General features: G+C 38.9%; 1 protein-coding gene across 1 annotated transcript in view; it reads left to right on the top strand.

Annotated features, from left to right (window-relative positions):
• TPPP (tubulin polymerization promoting protein) overlaps positions 1-17,442 on the top strand; it is a 73,812-nt gene extending 56,370 nt beyond the window's left edge. Inside the window, exons 3-4 of the mRNA XM_058041947.1 lie at positions 2,729-2,882; positions 14,735-17,442. Of these exons, the coding sequence (XP_057897930.1) occupies positions 2,729-2,882; positions 14,735-14,929 (349 nt within the window). The 3' untranslated portion in view covers positions 14,930-17,442. The remainder of the gene's footprint in view (positions 1-2,728; positions 2,883-14,734) is intronic.
• The last annotated feature ends 311 nt before the right edge of the window (positions 17,443-17,753 follow it).

Here is a 17,753-nt window from a genome sequence, read left to right as displayed (position 1 = left end):
GTAGGTAGACCTGCGTCTTATACCAAATGTTCTTTGTTCGTCTTAGCAGCCGTATTTATGTATTTTTCCTTTTAATTCATACAAAAAAGTTATGCTCTTCTGTTTAATAAGTGTGCAAGCAGAAATTCTTCATGTGTTAATAAAACCCTGAGATCAGTTCATTTGTTTAGAGTGTGGTGCTAAGAGCAACAAGGTCATGGATTTGATCATTTAAGGGTTGAACTTGATCGTCCTTATGGGTCCTTTCCAGCTCAGAATATTCTGTGAAAAATAAACAAGTCAACATGAATTTTTGCTGGTTTTGCTGAAAGTGATCATTCTCTTTCCCACTGCAATGATCCTGTCTGATGATCCACGCTATACCTATGTGCTACAGAAGACTGCCTTTGGCAAGGCCTGAATGCTAGGCTTGGCTAGCCTAGCAGTGAGTCTGTAGAGAATTTAGGGTCTTAGGGTGTTGTTATGCTGGAGCATAACAACGGTGCAGTGATTGCAGTGATTGACAGTGCTTTCTTTTTCTAAATTAGAGGCAAAACAAAATGAAGTCTTGACCTCTTTGTGCTACTTAAAAGTTCTTGGACGTGTTTCATCAGAAGAGGGATGTTAATCCTAGTAATGAGAATCCTGGAGAAATTCCAGGTAGTTAATTGCAGTTTATTCCACCTGTCTTTCTGATTAATGAAATGCTGGATCATATTCTTTATTTCTACTGTCATGATGTTCTTTTACCAGCTAATTCTAAGATACTCCAGCACATGCTTTACCTAAAGCAGACAAGTAGTTGCGAACAGCAATGTTTGGTCAAAAAATACATAAAGTTTATTTTGTGGCGGTTGCTGACATTTGATACATACGTTGGGCTGCATTGAAAATAAAGAATGCTAGTAATGAACAATTATGTAAAGGGTTCCCTTAGTGTTGAATTTTGTTGTGAATAACCAATTTATCTTTGTTTTAAAAGCCTGCTATAAAATTTCATTTTTGTTTAGTTAATTGAAGCAGGAGTCACTTTCTAAGTGTTGGTTGCTAAACCAGAAATACAATTTCCCCTTTTCATTAGTGGAGGCATCCTCTAGCTGAGAGGAATTTAACCACTGAAGGTATCTAAACGAAGATCAAAGATAAATCCATGATGTATAGCTGAATTGTTCTTCACAATGGTCTTTTTGACACTTGAATTAAAATTAGATCTGTGTGTACTGCTTTTCTAGCCCAAGATTTCTGTTGCTGGTGCATACTTTATCCTAGCATCTATTGTTTATTCCTCTATAAACAGCTGTCCCTGTTGAAAGGACTGGTCTGGGTTATGTGGTGGTGCTTGGTTATTTTTTTCCCCTGATTTGCTTGAAATGTTCTCTAAATTGGCATAAAAATAAATGCTCAAGCAGCAAACAAAACTTGTGTAGTAGCATGTTTCCCAGCAACATGGACTCTCAAATGTTACTTTTACTTTGAGAGTTTTGTAATGTAAACATGTTCTGCTTTTTAAGATGGTACTATTTAAGATTATATCAGCATAAGTATCAAAACATCTTTTTGAAAATGGTTCTATTTGATCTGATAAACTTTAGTTCAGAATATATGGCTACCTTTTAGGGTTAAATTCTTATTCTAAAGATCAGAGAATCTGTAGTTTACTAATAGAGGAAAAGATGTGGTTTGTCTCTTCTGTAATTCATAACAACTAAAAATAGTTGGTTTTTGTTTAATGTGAGTAAGCTCACTGATGCTGTTGCCTTGTACCTGAATTTTAAAATGAGGAACACTAAAACTACGTTAATATTAGGAAATTGAGTGGAACTGTGCTTACTCTGCAACATTATCTCCTGCCTAAACTGAATATTTTAAAATGCTAGAAAACAGACATGCATTAACCTTCTTTTGGTTAAACATATCACTGTAGTGAATGCTTTTTAAGAGTTCTATCAACTGAAACCTTTGGTGTGATGGACCAAAAAAGATCTGCAGGAATGATAGTATAAACTGGTGTTTGTAAAGTGTAAATTTCCCATTATCAGAATTTGCACCACATACTTGTACAGCAAAATCTATGAGTTTACCAGGCTACTATATTGTGTTTTCTGCATACCTTTAAATGTTTTTTGAAGATGATGGTCTACAAAGGAAGACAGGTATTGAATTTAAATGTGTCATTTAAAAACTTGTCAGTCTTCAATTGAAAAGGAATTTCAAGTTTTAAAATGCATTTCAGTGGTTTGCTTTGTTCAATAGCAGAATAATTCTTAATTTATTTGTGAATACGTGAATAGTGACTTATAAATAATATGATAATAAGTTATTCAAAGAGGAATAAAAAGTAGTAAATAAAAAGACTTGCCTAAGATGCTTCAGATCTTGTCTTATACATGCAGGCATTATAAGTGATCAACCAAATGAGACTGTATTTAATTTGATGAGCTGCAGGCATTTTGATGGTAGACCCAGTCGCTTTATTTCCTCTTTATTTCTGAACATTCATCAAAGGAAGTCTGTGACGTGCTATCCTGCTGATGTGCTTATAAAAAAAATTATATTCCTGGAATATGTTTTATTTGACACCATAAATGGGATGCATGGGCTTTCCTGTTCTGTTACAGTTCTCTGTTGTTCACTGTGGTAAACTGAAACCATTCTGCTATTATTGAAATGCTTTTTGTGCTCTCTTGTAATTTCTTTCAATTGCTTTTTGTGCTCTCTTGTAAATTCTTTCAATTGTGTCTTTCAACAGGGGAAAGTCTGTAAGAACTATTACTTTTGAGCAGTTTAAGGAAGCTCTTCAAGAACTCTCCAAGAAGCGATTTAAAGGCAAAAGTGATGAGGAAGCACTTCAAGAAATGTATAAACTAATTGAAGGAAAAGGCCCAGGTTTAACTGGAGTAACGGTATGTTACTGGTCTGATGGACAGATTGTTTCTACCTGTCCTTTGTTCTATTGCAGTGTTGTTATGTTTACCACTTCCCTCCACAATCCACAAATCCAATTTCTCTGTGAGCATGAAGGTTCTGAGCGAAGACTCTGAGCAAAGCAGAATTGGAGCAAAGACTGTGCAACAACTAAGTATTGTGCTACTGTGTGTTCCTGTGTGGTACTGTCATTGTTTCTTCTAGGAATTGTACTATCACATAGTAGCATGTCAGTAGCACCTGAGCTTGTGCATGCTTAGAACAATGAAATGTTTTTGAAGAGTGGTGTATCCAAATCAAAAGGAGTATAATGACATTAGAGCCTCAATAAAAAGTTTTAAGATGTTTTGTGAAATACCAGAAAGCAAAGACATCTTAAAATACATTTAATTACACCATGTGAATCCCAGAACACTGAAAATCTGGGAATAATTATCATGTGGTCTGGTCTTTGTTTCTTGTTTGTTCCAAGTCTGTCAGAGCTATAATGTTCTGTCTTTTTAATTTTAAAATACTGGTGTTGAGCTTTGTATATGAAAATGGAGCTATAAAGCATACTGTACATTAGCTTGATTGTCCTTTTAGATGCCCGGGCTAGGCAAGCTTTTTTCCAGTATTTTTGGAGATAGTGGAGTGTGTACCATCAGCTTGAATAGTTCTGTCAGTTTAATTCATCTGCTTAAAATTTGTGATCCTCCTGAATTTTGCCTGTAAAGCTCTGAATGAAAATGTAATCTTTTCAGAAACTGGTTCTCTACAAATGGTCAGTGTAAAATAAACATCAAGTGGAAATATCTCTTTTGAGTTCTAAAATAAGTTAGCTTTTTGCAAGTTTTTTATTTTATTGCTCTTCTACTCTCATTTAAAACAAGTGGTAATTTTGATACAGACTTAAAACTTGAACCTTCCTTTTTGTTCTTCACTTGCCTTAATAGATTTGAATAACTTCTTATCTGTTCAGGGAGTCTTCTCTCAAATTGTGTACATTCTTCTACACCTCACTCCTGCTTCCATTTTGGGTATTTTAGCAGGCAGACACTGAAATGAGCAGTGTCTACTACTAAAGGAATAGTCTCTTTCTGTGTGGGATGCATGGATGAGAGAGCTTTGCAGATGCAACGTAGTATCATATAGGTTCAGCAGAGGTATATGAGTGAGCAGGAAGGGGAGAAAGAGTGGAGGGGAATATGAGCCAGAGATGTGAGGCTTGACTGTTCAATATGTGCCCTTCTGGGAAGAGTTGAGAAGTTAAGGGGATCAGAATATCTTGTTCTGCTACCTGGAAAAGTAAGGGGCAGGAGGCAGAGCTTAAAAAGGAGGGAGATTGCAGACGGGGAGTGTGTGCATGTGTGTATATAAAACCAAATTTCATGTTTGTTTTCTCATGCTAATTTAGTTCCTGGATGGTAAAAAAGACCCACAAACTTGGCAATTAAAGACATTAAAATAAATGAATGAACACAAGGCATCTCTCCTCCTGCAGTCCAGGAGCACAGATATGAATTCTCTATACAAGCTTTTAATGCTTAGTTTACTTTGGGAAGTCAATATTGTGGAAATTTCAAATTGTGCTGCTTTCTGTATGGTTAGATAAAGTTACTTTAAGCTTTTCTTAAAAGTTCTAAGGTAAGTCATGCCTTGTAGTGTGTGCCCTGCTCTGTAAAACTCTGCTATAGGTCATATAGATTTGGTTCAGGTCTCAGACAGAAAACTTCTACTGACACATTACTCTAAACATATTAGGGAAGGAGTTGAAAATACGATTAAGTGAAGCTTGTGGATAAGAATACTTCAGCAGCATGTGGGGAACTTAGTGTCTTGGCTTCTTCTCATATTCTGCACTGGGTATTCTGGGCAGGTAGATGGTAGGGTCAGTATGTGTGGACTAAATGGCAGCCTGGGGAAAGCACTCCTTCAGGAGAACAGTTGGAAAGTTTACCTTCACATCAGACAATGAGGATTTTAGTGCATGTTGGGATAGAAGTGATAGAAGATTTTTTATCTTCTCCTGTTTATTTTTTTCTTCTCTTTCAGAATGTCATAGAATTACAAAAATCCCTACTTGTTGTTGATGTGGTTGAGAAGGCTCAGCAGCCAGACATTGAAACCAAGTGAATTTTAGGCTGCTTTCCAATCTGGGAACAGAACATATAGTATTGATTTTGTCACAGAGGAAGAAAAACACAGAAAAGTGATACAGGTTAATGAAGCCAGTGGCTTTATTAGCTCACTTGGTGGTAATCTCTCAATAGAATATATGGTGTAGTTCATGTAACTTTGGCGGCTTGTAAACAGACATGTAAATGAAGTCTAGGGCCTTTTAATTGTCCTCATTCCTACACAAATTTTACAAAGAGCAAAACTGAGGTTCTTTCTTTTCCTGTACCAAGGACTGTGTGCCATAACCATCCTGAATGCATTTTTGAACCTCCTGGGAAACAGATCTTACTTTGGTTATTGTTTGCTGTTAAAATAAAACCAGTTGAACTTCAGTGTATATTCATGACATAGAAATGCAGAACAATTTCAAGTGCAAGGAGTCTGAGTTGATCTCATTCAAACCTTTTTGTTCACAAGAGGGATTACTTAAAGCCAGATCAGGTTTTTCAGGACTCAATCCAGTGAGATTCATGGTGAGAGGAGTGTGGGTGGCAGGGCAGTACAGCAGCAACAGCACTTTAAAAGCTAGATGATGGGTGCTTAGGGAGATGTTGATGTGGGCAGGATCATATTATCACCAAAACATACCTGTTAGGGCAAGAGCAAGGAAGCCAGAGTGCATCCCACAGAGTGTGGTAAATGAGACAAAACAGTTGTTGCAGCAGAATTGCAAAGAGGCCTAGGAGTTCCACTTAGGACTATGTGAATCTGCTTGAAGACTATACAGTGGTAGTCTGAAAAAGCTGCAGGAGATACTGTCCAGCACATGGACTTCCATTAAGATTTAGAAGTCTGCAGAACTGAAAGTCCTTGGCTCTCTTAGGAAGAAGTCCTATATCCACCTTAAATGCTTCAGAGAGCTTTTGTGTCTTCCTGGAGGTCAGGGCAACGGTGGCCACTCTTGTGGGAGATGTGCTGTAGTCAAGGTCCTGAGATTCCATGGTGGGAGAAGATGAAGAGGAGACTGACGTGGTATTTGTGGAAAACCCAAGCTACACAAGGTGAGGAAGCAGTGACAGCTGAAGACCAAGTGGACAGAGACTATTGAGATAGAAAAGGCTGAAAGGTTGTGCCTTCTGGCAACAAAAGATCACAGATCTGCTCCACCTGCAGTTGTTCAATTTCAGAATACATATAGTATCCTAAGCAGTGGTGAGGATCAACAAGACACATCAGAGTCAGCTGAACCTGAATTTAGTGTTCACACAAAAAGGGGGAAATGAATGATAATATTGAGCAGCACTATCTCACACTGTGAGGATAGACAGGTTCTTTTAAGAATCCTTGCTTGAATGAATCCTTGGCTGGCCACAGATTTGTGGTTATATCAGGCCTTAGCATGAGCTGTGTGTTAGTGAAAATCTGGAAAGGAGTTGAGTGAATAGTCGCAGAAGATTTTGTCATCCCAAATATCTCATGTGCTATTACACTTCCCTGTTCCATAACGGTGACACTATACTCTGGCAATAGTGCTGTACCATGAGTCAGGAGTAATGGGTACCAGTCACAGAAAATTACTGGAGATTCTTCTTGTGGATGATCAAGGCATGTATTTTCTGATCTCACCTGATGTCTCAGGAGTTTTATTGCTTGGTAGGTGCCAGGATCTGGGATTGCTGCAGATGCACAGCCAAGATTTGTCCAACCTCCTCACATGGACCTCTTCTTCCTTTCTCTTCCTTGTGGATACCCAGAGTACTGCTCTGGAGGTAACCTGGTGCATATAAAGAGGAACTACAGAAGTTTAAGGATGAGGGTGACGGGTAAGCAGCTAAGATCTTGCCTTGCCAGTCCTGGGAGGAGAAAAGATTGGATAGAAGTGGACTGTATGGCTTCTCTTGAAGATGGGGCTTTGGCTTCTAGGACTAGAGAAATGAGGGCTACTCAGCAGGGATGGAATAAATCTAACAAAGTAGAACAAGAGTATCTTTACAAACTAAGCCTACTGATCTGCTGAGGAGACTATTAGACTGGGTATGGAAGGTTGCCATTACCTGAAGATGAAAGATCATAAGGGGTAGAGCAGATATGTTTGGGGGACAAGCCTGACAAGGGAGATTTTTACCCTTCCATAAATACAGCAGGACATGGGGTCTGTCTCTAATGCCTGCACACAAAAGCATATAGTATGGGGAAAGCAGGGCAAATTAGTGGCAGAGATGTGAATCGCTGGGATTGTGCAGGTGTGTTAACTCTTCTAACTGGAGTGCTGCGCGGGATGAATGGAGGCTCTCCAGGCACTACATTTAAAAAATGAGGAAGAGGGATGGTAGTATATGTAAAGGCTTATGTTGACAGCATCTAGCTTTGGACCAAGTCTCATTAAAGATTGGTTGTAGCATTAAATTGAAGAAGGATTCAACAACACCCTCACTGAAAAAAAAAAGGCTTTATAATATATTTCCCCTTCTGTTTTGTCTTCACCACCAAAAAGAATGAAAAACTCCTCAGAGAAGTGTTGGCACACTGTTTTTGAGGGAGATCTTATTAATCAGGCTGCTAGATCCCATGAGTTGGGATGATGCAGTGACTTGGACTGTTGAAATGCTGGAGAACTGGAGATGTGGGGCTAATCTTAGAGAGGAGGAAAGGAAGGGGTCTCTTGTAGCTGCCAAATAACACCTGACAGCTGGACTACACATGGTCATCTCTTGATGGAGCTAGACCTGGGTCAGGCACATTTATGTGAATTTTGCCCTAAGTGGTGTCACATATAAGGAACCATTTTGATATCTTCTCTCTATCTCTGGCTGGGCTCCTAGTAAGTGAGAAGGTTTAGGTATGTATATAGAATTAGGACTTGCAGTGCTATATCATCTGAGTGGCATTACTGGGAACCATTCCATTGAAAGTCCTCACCAGGGTTCATTAAAATGATGCTACTTTCCGGCATTATTGAAGTGGAGTTGTTTTTTGTTTACTTTTGTGTTGGTGTGTCTGTACATGTGCTAAAGCAAAGGAACATGAATGAAATCCCAATTTTATTTGAAGCTTGATCTCTGTTTCTGACTTTCTGCAGACTTCTAATACATGTGCATGCCTTCCCATGAATTTAAAAACAAAGGAAATACAGTTTTGGTATGGAGTTGTGGTACAATGCCCCCCACACCCCCCAAAAGGGCGGCAGACTTTCCCTTTGAAATTCTTTTTCCATGTTGCAGTCATTTTTTGTTTCCTGTTTTTACAAAGGTTGTGGATATTACCAGCAGCATGATAATTTTCCAAAACCTTGCTGAGACTATGAATGTTGGTGCTGATTCTGCGGGCTCCCAGAACATTTTAGGTGCATAAAGAAATCTCCATGGCAACTTTTTCTAGGAGGATGTGCTGTTAGATAGTGAAGTTTTATGGTTGAAGGAGCAGATGTTGGAAAGCGTTCAGAGGAACTGTCAGACTGCAGCTGACAGTGTGGCCAGGAGTACTGTGGCTAAGGTGTTGCACCCTTGTGGTGAGGAGTAAGAGGAGCAGGTCACCTCCTGTCTGTCACCAGTGTTTTTTGGCTGTGCAGGCACTCCCAGCACTGATTGCTGAAGAGACTCAGTCCCTCAGGCAGGCAGGGACTATTTCTGTACTATCTGGACATTTGTAATTCAGGAAGGAAAACCAAGCAGGAAACCCAACTGCAGGGTTTTGCATCATTAAGTTTCTGCCTAAGCTGTGGAGCAGCTTTAAGTGAAGCCCAAATCTTTGTGAGCGATGGCAAGCGGTAGAAAATACCTTGAGGCAAAGTTGTTTGAGTGAAGCCAAGAGTTCATTGTGGAAGCCAGGGCACTCGGTGTTTGTTTGGAAGGTGTGATATTCCTGAAGTCCAGTAGGTTTTCTCAGTGCTTTTCCTTCCCAGGAAGTGGTTGTGGAAGGCCTTTTGGGAATGGTGCCATGCTGTGTGCAGAGCTGCCCAGCACAGAGTTGCCACAAGCTTGCCAGGGGCCGTGGTGCTGCAGGAGTGAGCCCTGTGCAGCTGCAGGAGTGTGGGCTGCACTGCCCTGCTCGTGAAGCCCTTTGCACTGTGCTGGGTGCAAAGCTTTTGTGACATTTGCTTGGGTTTTGAACTGTGAGCTTTGAGGAAGGGATGGTAATGTGTGCTGACAGAAAATGAGGAACGCTACCTTGGCAGCACTGATTTGTCTTTCCTCTTCTTTGCCTCAGCTTTGTTCTGGAGGGAAAAGTGTTGAAAGTGTGGGAAATCTTCCAGTCTCACACTGTTACCTTATTTTCATGATTGTGGCTTCACTATGTGATGTGGCATCACATCCATGTGATGCTTCTAGCCTTTTGACACAAGAGTTGATTTTGTGGGGTCTTTGGAGTCTATAAAATCATACAGTTTTCCTGCTGCAAACAAGCCAAGCCAGTGCAGCTGCAGAGCTTTCAGTTCATATATTTTTCTTTGGCAAACTGCTATATACTTCTACTACAGTAGAGAAAATTAATGTTCTTGACTTCTGTGCCCTCATTTCCTTTTTACAGTAGTTCATTTCAGTTTTCTAAGGGCTGATAATGCATTTCTGGAACTAATTCAAATTCTTGAATATAATGAAGTGGATTGTGTTGCTTGCTCTGTAAACTGGTCCTTGATTCATTAGTTATCTCGAGGTAGCAGGCAAAATCTGTGTAAGTTTGCAGAGTTGTCTTTCTCAAGAGAGGGCAAGGGAGGAATGTGGCATTTGTTAAGGTTTTCAGAGTTTAAAGACTACAGCTTTCACTTCCTGTCTTTGGTATGAGGGCTGCTTCAGACAGAAGTTGCACTATTGGTAATAGGGAATTTGGATGAGATGTTGGATTGTTTTGGTTTTTTTACTTACCTGCAGTGTTGTCAGACCCGGAGCATGTTGCCCATGGAGTCTATGGGACTTTGCAGGTGTTCAGGACTTGACTGGAGGAGTTTCTATGTAAGCTCGTTGGAGCCTTGCTGTGAGCAGGGCCCTATGCTAGATAAACACTCATACTCAAAGGTTCTTTCCAACCTAAGTTGTTCTGTGACTTAATCATTTTAAGTTTTGGTAGTCCTCAGAAACAGAGAATCCCCCCCCTTTCCAGGCTTGACCAACCACAGTGGTGAAAAATTCTCATGTGTCTACTAGGAATTTCATATCTTTCAAGTCATGCCCATTATTGTTTACTTCCAAACCATCTCTGTTTCTAATATAACCACTCTGTTGAGGACAGGAATATGATTTGTCTCTCCCTTTTTAATTCTGAGTCTTTATAAACACATTCCCATCATCTTTTCCATGTATGTCACATGCTCCAAGCCCCTTGCTATCTTAGCAGCACTTCTTTGTAGACACTAAAACAAAGTGAGGAAAAATACTGAATTTCTAAGAAAAAAAATGCACAAAAAAATTAATAAACTCAATTTGGAGCACTAAATGATTATGTTTGATTCTGTTGTGTGAAGTAAAACTTTCTTCCTTAGACTAAGTTTTTTTTAAAATAAAAAACTGAAGTTCATGGGCACTTTCTTTTATATGCAAACTTTGTGGTTGACTGTATGTGCAAATAAGAGATGGAAAATGAAGACTTCTATGGTCTCAGAGAAAAAAAAAGAAAAAAAAAAAAGAGGAGATTGGCCCCAAGGAATTTATTTCCTTTAGAATAATGTAACTAGAGAGATTATATAACTTACTCTAGATAATAAATAGTTCAAGCAGAATTGCTATATGACAAGGCAGAATCATTTGTATGTGATTCATTGTGAAAAAGAAGGGAGAGTAGAGTAGTAACTTGGTATTGTGGAAATTGTTCTCATCCAGCCCTTTGTGCTCTTCACTATATTTCTTCCTACATTTTTCTTTACTTAAGAAGAATGGTAAGCTTTCTCCCTCCACTCCCCACTTTTTTTATTTGCCTCCCCATACCCTTGTGCAATAATGAGCAGATGGATTGTAGAGAATGAGCTCATGGCCACCCTTTCAATTGGTTTTGCCTTTTGCTTAATACCCAGTTTAATCTGCATAGTTGTTTTTTTTTCATAAACAGAAAAGAACCATTTTGATAAGAACTGTTGCTTGCACATTCAGTTTCTAAAGGCTTTTCACTAAAAATAAGTCATCAGCTTATAGAGGAATCTTTATGGATAAATTTTTCATGTTAAGACACTGAAAGTAATGGTACAGCTAGTCCTAGAAATCATATCCAGGCACATGAAGGAGAAGAAAGTCATCAGGAGTAATCAGCATGGTTGACCACCAAGGGAGAGTTGTGCTTGACTGACCTGTAAACTTCTACAATTTAATGACTGCCCAAGTAGACCAGGCAAGAAGGGAGTAGTACAAGAAGCCTGTCTTCCCAGGCTTCAGTAAGGCCTTTGGTGTCATCTCTTACAAGAGTCTCACAGCCCCTCAAGCTGGTGCTGTAGTGGCTGGATGGGCAGACACTGAAGTGGATTGAAAACAGGCTGAATGGTTGGGCCCTGAAGGTATTGATGAACAGTGCAAAGTCTAGTCGGAGGCTGGAAAACAGTGGTGTACCCCAGGGGTCCATACTGAGTCGAGTCCTGTTTAGCATCTTCATTAATCATCTTCATGATAGTGTATGGTATACTTTCAGTGGGTTTGTGATGACACAGAGGTGGGAGGAGCGGCTGATAGGTCATCCAGATGGGATGGTTGCCATCCAGAGGGACCTCACAGGCTGGAGATCTGGGCTGGCAGGAACTTCGGCAAGCTCAGCAAGCAGTGCAAAGTCCTGCAACACGTGAGGAAGAGCCCCATTCACCAGTATGTGCAGGGGGCCATGCAGATGGAAAGGAAATTGGTTGAAATGGACCTGGGAGTGTTTGTGGACACCAAGCTGAACATGAACCAGTGAGCTGGTATCTCAGCTGCACTAGAAGTATTGCCAAGCAAACAGGGTGTTCCTTCCCCTCTGCTCAGCACTGGTGAAATCTCATCTGAAGTCCTGCATTCAGTTCTAGGCTCCCTGGAGAAGACTGATAATCTACTGGAGAGAGTCCAGAAAAGGACCATAAAGATGATGGAGGGACTGGAGCATATCTCCTATGACGAAAGGCTGAGGGAGCTGGGACTGTGTAACCTGGAGAAGGCTCAAGGGTGAATTCCATATCCATGTGTATAAATACCTGAAGGGAGAGTGCAAAGATGATGGTGCAAGGCTTTTTTTCAGTAGTGCTCAGTCACAGGACTTTTCTATGATTCTGTGATATATAGTACCACTAGCTGCTTCTGGTTGAGGAGCCCAGGATGGGTGTAAAGTTGTTGTGTATTCTACTCTGTATTTACAAAGACTTTTTTGAATGAAAGCATCTTAGCACAACCTTAAAAATGTTCACCTCACCTTAAAAGGAAACAAATATTTTCTTTTTAATGTATACATGTTCATCATAACAGTGATGGAAAAGAAGGAGCAGGAGAAATGAGGTGTTCTGCATAGCCTTGTAGTGGCATCTCATCTCTGATCTTTTATATAGATACATCAGTTCAGGGAGTGAGAGCATAATGTGCAAGGAATTAACATTGCTTGGATTTTGTATTGTTGGAAACAATACAAAATTTTATAAGAATTTTATAAGAAAAATTCTCATTTTATAAGAATTTTGCCAGCAGCAAATCAACAGTATTTCAATTGTAATAATCTGTCATATGTAGGAAGGGGCACATCAGTGACTTGACGTACAACTTAGGAAAAGGCTGTATTTCTTACTCAGTAAAAAGCAATTCAGAGAAGGAATGTTTGCCTTGCCTTTAATGTTCAAGTCATATATTATGACTCCTGTGATGCAGGAAACGTTCTGATCCATCTTGGGCTGAAAGATCACATGATGTAGGATCACTGTTGCTCTTGCTCTGGATTTGTGCTGTTCCTTGTGCTGTGGTTTTAGGTTTTGCTTAATTGTTTTTTGGGAAAAAAATATTATATCTTTTAACCCGCCAAGCTGTTACCCATCCTCAGTTTTCTTTGTTGGTTTGAAACGTGTCTACATATAAATAAGAAAAGGAAGGCCTTGTGTGGCATGCTGCTGTCTTGTAAAGATGCACCTTATAAGGCATGTGTGTTGAGGTCTTATCAGAATGCAGGTGTCTGGATATAAACACCACGTTTCTCAAGTTTGCCACTGGGAATAGTTTTCTGGGAACATCCTTAATTTTTGACATGAGCCATTCTATTAATCCTTGTTCTACTGTTTCTTCTTGCATGTTAATATGTGTGCATTTCCATCCACTCACACAAGTTTTAATATGTATGTTACTAAATATGTTGCTGTACAAAAATTCTGATATGTTTTTATTGTAGTTTGTGTATTGAGGAAAACTTCATACATTTCATACTGCACCTTTGAAACAGAGGAGCAGAAGCTGTAGTCTTTTTTTTTCAAATAGTGATTAAGTTTACCATTACAAATTCTCAGAAGAGCCATCTGTCCTGAGAATGAATTAGGTAAAGGAAAGGGCAGTCAACAGAGAATTTCTGAGACTTCTCTGTGAGTGTGATGGTAGAGAGTGTATGCACATGTAGACAAAACTGATTTTCTGTAATGTTTTTTAAATACAAAGAAAGCAAATATGATTTAAGTTTAATTAACTCCATATTGAATATATTGCCCTTGTCTTTCATTTGGAGTTTTCCTTGTTAAAAGGTGCTACCAGGTCAATGTGAACAAGTAAACAGTATATATTAGACCAATATTTCTTCCTAAGCATTGTCTTGATACCTATTTTTTCAGTATAGGAAAATAACCACCTCTGCAAATAGTACTCTTAAGACTGCAAGACAGAAGTCCCTAAAGGTCATTTAGCAATGCTGTTTTGAGCAAAGACTGCTCCAGTGGTCATTTTCTTTCAGATAGTGACACGTGACGCACATAAAAAAATGCCCATATTTTACCACTCTTTGTTAAAAGACAAAAAGTCTTGCATGTTTTTTCTTCACATGATTTTAAATAAATAAATAAAACTAAAATATAATTTAATTAATTAATATAAATAAATAAAATTAAAATATAAATTTAAGGATCAAAGAGGCTGCTCCTAGTCCAAGCACAGAGGTTATCATGCTTCTGTATTGTTATGTGCAATAATTTTTTTTTCTGTTTCTGTAGTCAAATATTTTTTATCCTGATGACAACAAAACTGATTTTTGAGCCTGATATGACTCAGTGGAAGAAAAGTCTTTGCTCAGCGCCATTTCATGGACTGCTAATTTTCTAATATTAGAAATTACTTTCAGTCCTTCCAGTTTGTTACTTCTCTCATGAAACCTAGAGTTTAGAATGAAATTGTCTTTTGAAGCAATGAATTCTAGTTGTATTGGAATACCTTTTCTATATTGGTGGAGCCATGCTTTTATACTTTCATGTTGACATAATGGATTTTGAACATGGTTCAAAATGTGAAATCAAGATGAAACTTCTTTGTATCCTTGGTGCTTAGAACTTGATTATTAATCAAAAGTATCTTATACTGAAAGTCTCTTCCAAAAGGTTTTGACATAATTTTTGCTATTTCCTTTTCTGCTATATTATTATTGTCATTGTATGTAATGGCAAGAAACAAACATCTTTTGTATGCTATTGCTGGGAAGGAGTAGGTATTTGCATAGTCTTTGTCATTAGAAAGATTTAAATCTTGGTAGCATGTAAACATATCTGTATTAAGAATAGCTGATTTCTGATGTGTCTTTTTTGTTTTGTTTCTTTTTTTTCTTCCAATAGAAAACCGTTTCATCTCCAACTGTTTCACGCCTTACAGATACTTCAAAATTCACAGGTTCTCACAAAGAGAGGTTTGATGCCAGTGGGAAAGGAAAAGGCAGAGCTGGCCGAGAAGATCTGGTGGATAACTCAGGATATGTATCTGGTTATAAGCATGCAGGCACATATGATCATAAAGTACAAGGAAACAAGTAAGGCTGAGGGTTTACAACACAGAGGGGAATAGAGTATACATTTGTAAGGATGATGTTATGAATCCCACATGTTTCAGTTATTGTGAATGTTGAGACTATGTTGTCAAGAAGTTGTCTTCAGGAACTGGAACTGATTTCAACATCTGCTGAGCTACTTGCAGCACAATGCCACTTCATTACATTCCTCATTCATATATTGGCAAAAATAAATAAATATGTAGGTATAAAAAAGATATTATTTTGTTGAGCTTTAGGGAAAAAACCCAAATCAACAAACAGCAAAGCCAAAGTCAAGAGCAGTTATACCACACTTTGTCAATTGAAGCAAAATAACTCAAACATTCCTTGGTGTTCAGTTGCCCTGATGATGTCAAAGAGAACCTCTTGAAAAGAGGATCTTTCGTAGCAGTCTTTCTGAAGAATATCCCATTACTTACGCAGTTTCATTTGACTATTATTTTAGGGTTTTTTTTTTTAAATGTCTTATATGGAATCTAGCACTTCTCTTAAATAAACTATGGGGAAGTAAGTGGTAGTAATATACGAGGTTCTAGCCTGTAATTGTCATATACCACTTACTGAAAAACTGAAAAAAAAAGCTATTTCTAGGACAATATAGGCTCTAAAGTATTTTATGTCAGCAGAAAGAGTTGGAAAATTCCAGCCCTTACTTTCCTCCTGTCTATACTTTGTGCTTTTCTTGTGTCTACTGTAGCATGGTTCTGACTGGCTGGATTTGGATGGAGCTATTGTAGTAACCTGAGAGGTGAGGAGCAAGACATTACTAAGAAAGTATATTTAAGGATTTTCAGTCTGTTTTCAAGTTTGCACTGCCTCACATTGGAAGTGAAAAGGGCATTAAGCTAATAATACTTTAAAATATTGTTTATGACTTAACACTGCCAATCAGATTACTATTAAATGAATGTTTTGCACATATGTTGGCACATAGTCCCTTCAAGCTCTAACATATGTAAGGAAAGCTTATGGCCCCTTGGAGTAAGGACATATACAATTAATATCTATGTAATCAGGTGCAATTTTCCCTCAGAAAAACCCCAAATCATTATAACTGGGCTACATTTTATGGTTGATTTGTTTGAATCCAAGGGATTTGATTCTCTGTTCACTTTTGCTACCAGACTTGGGAGTGATAGTATTGCTGGGAATGGCTTTCCAATGTTACCAGGAGAGCCAGTCCCACAGGGTACAGGCAGCTAAGTGTGACCTAGCTGGGGTCCAGAATGCCGAAAGAAATTAATTGGAATTAAAATAACTTTTTTCAATATTGGTTGACAAGGAGAGAAAAGGCCATTCTAATTTTCTGCAAGAGCTGAACAAGTACCTTGATGTATTACTCTCTTTTTCTAATGTTATGAAAGATAGGATGTTCAGTATTCAAAACCAGCTCTTTGCACTTCTGCCTTGCTTTGTTTCAAAAAGAGCTTGTGCCCTGATTTTCATGTTCAACTCTTAATAAAGGTTAATAGATGTATTGCTCTCCCTCCACCCGTACCAGCATCCCACTGAGAGTACATAAACATGGGTGAGCAGTGTGTGCTGTCATGTGCCATGCAGGTGAACAGTCTGTATTTGGCCAATGTATGGAAAGAGAGCTCTGGTTTTCAGCCCTTAAACTGTTCATGTTTTATTCTGCTGACATTGTGTGGTACCCTGTCCTGTAACTTTGTCCTCAGTGACCCTTTGAGCCCATACATCAGCCTAAAACCAAAACAATAGCAAACAAAAGGAAAGGGCTTCCTTGTGGACTTGGACATCCTTTTGTTTGTTTATAATTCATTTTGATGTTTGTTTTTAAGCGGGAGGGAAGTTTGCCAAAACACAGCACATGCTCCTGAAGATTTAAATTGCTTTTCCCACGGATGATTTTGGTTACCTGTGAAGAGTTTAGGTGTATGTAAAGACGTTCAGGAGGCAAAGTGTTCAGCTTTGTGAACCCTTTCCAAGAATTACCCAGTGTTCTGGAAGAGTGAAAGGTTATCCACTACTGTATTGCACTGGGGACCTGCCATACTCCAAAGTAGAAAATAGGATACTTGATACCAACAGTGGCTAAATTATTCTGGCATGGTAGTAAACTGTCAAAATGTAAAGAGCCTTCTTTGTCACTGGTGCCTGGGCACCCGAAGATGGCTCCAGGGTAGTCCTAGTTTTTCTAATGAATAAAATGGCTGAGCCTACAACCCTTGATGAATACTTCAGCTGACTTACATGCAAAATCAGTGTCCCTGTTTTTCCTTTTGATTTTAAGACTTGACTAATAACTCACTGGTAACTGAAAAGTTCTGGACCCAGCCTCACTAAAGGGTGGTGTCCAGCCTACTGCAGAGTCCAGGAGCACACTGTTGACCTGGGTCTTTGTTGCTAGCTATTGTCTGGCACACTGGGTGACACTTTGCCCAAATACAGAGTCTGTAATGCCAGAATGTTTCCATACAGGAGGAGTGATTGGTTAGGAAGATTTTAAGATATAATTAGGTTTTAAGCTGTTGGTTCAAAGTGAGAGGGAGATCAGCACATGAAGGCATGCAAGGGAATTGAGAGTGTGAACAGATCCGAGCTGACACTGTCTAGAAATTGAGCTGTAAGAGGCTGATGGAACAAGCAGAGGTTCTGCCAGAGTTTACTTTGCATTGCTTGTGTAGTAGAAAATCCCTGCCATGAACCAAAAGCCCTTTATTTATACCTGATGCAAAATTTGAAATTCTTTCAATGCCATAGTAAGCTTGGGATCAGAACCTGAGAAGATGGTTCAGATAGCAGTATTTTATTTTGAGGAACACACTTCCTTTTTTCTACTTTGT

This window comes from Melospiza georgiana, chromosome 1 (assembly GCF_028018845.1).
Source record: "Melospiza georgiana isolate bMelGeo1 chromosome 1, bMelGeo1.pri, whole genome shotgun sequence".
NCBI classification, from domain to species: domain Eukaryota; kingdom Metazoa; phylum Chordata; class Aves; order Passeriformes; family Passerellidae; genus Melospiza; species Melospiza georgiana.
The sequence above is the reverse complement of the archived record's forward strand: the minus strand, read 5'-3'. Positions and strand labels throughout refer to the sequence as shown.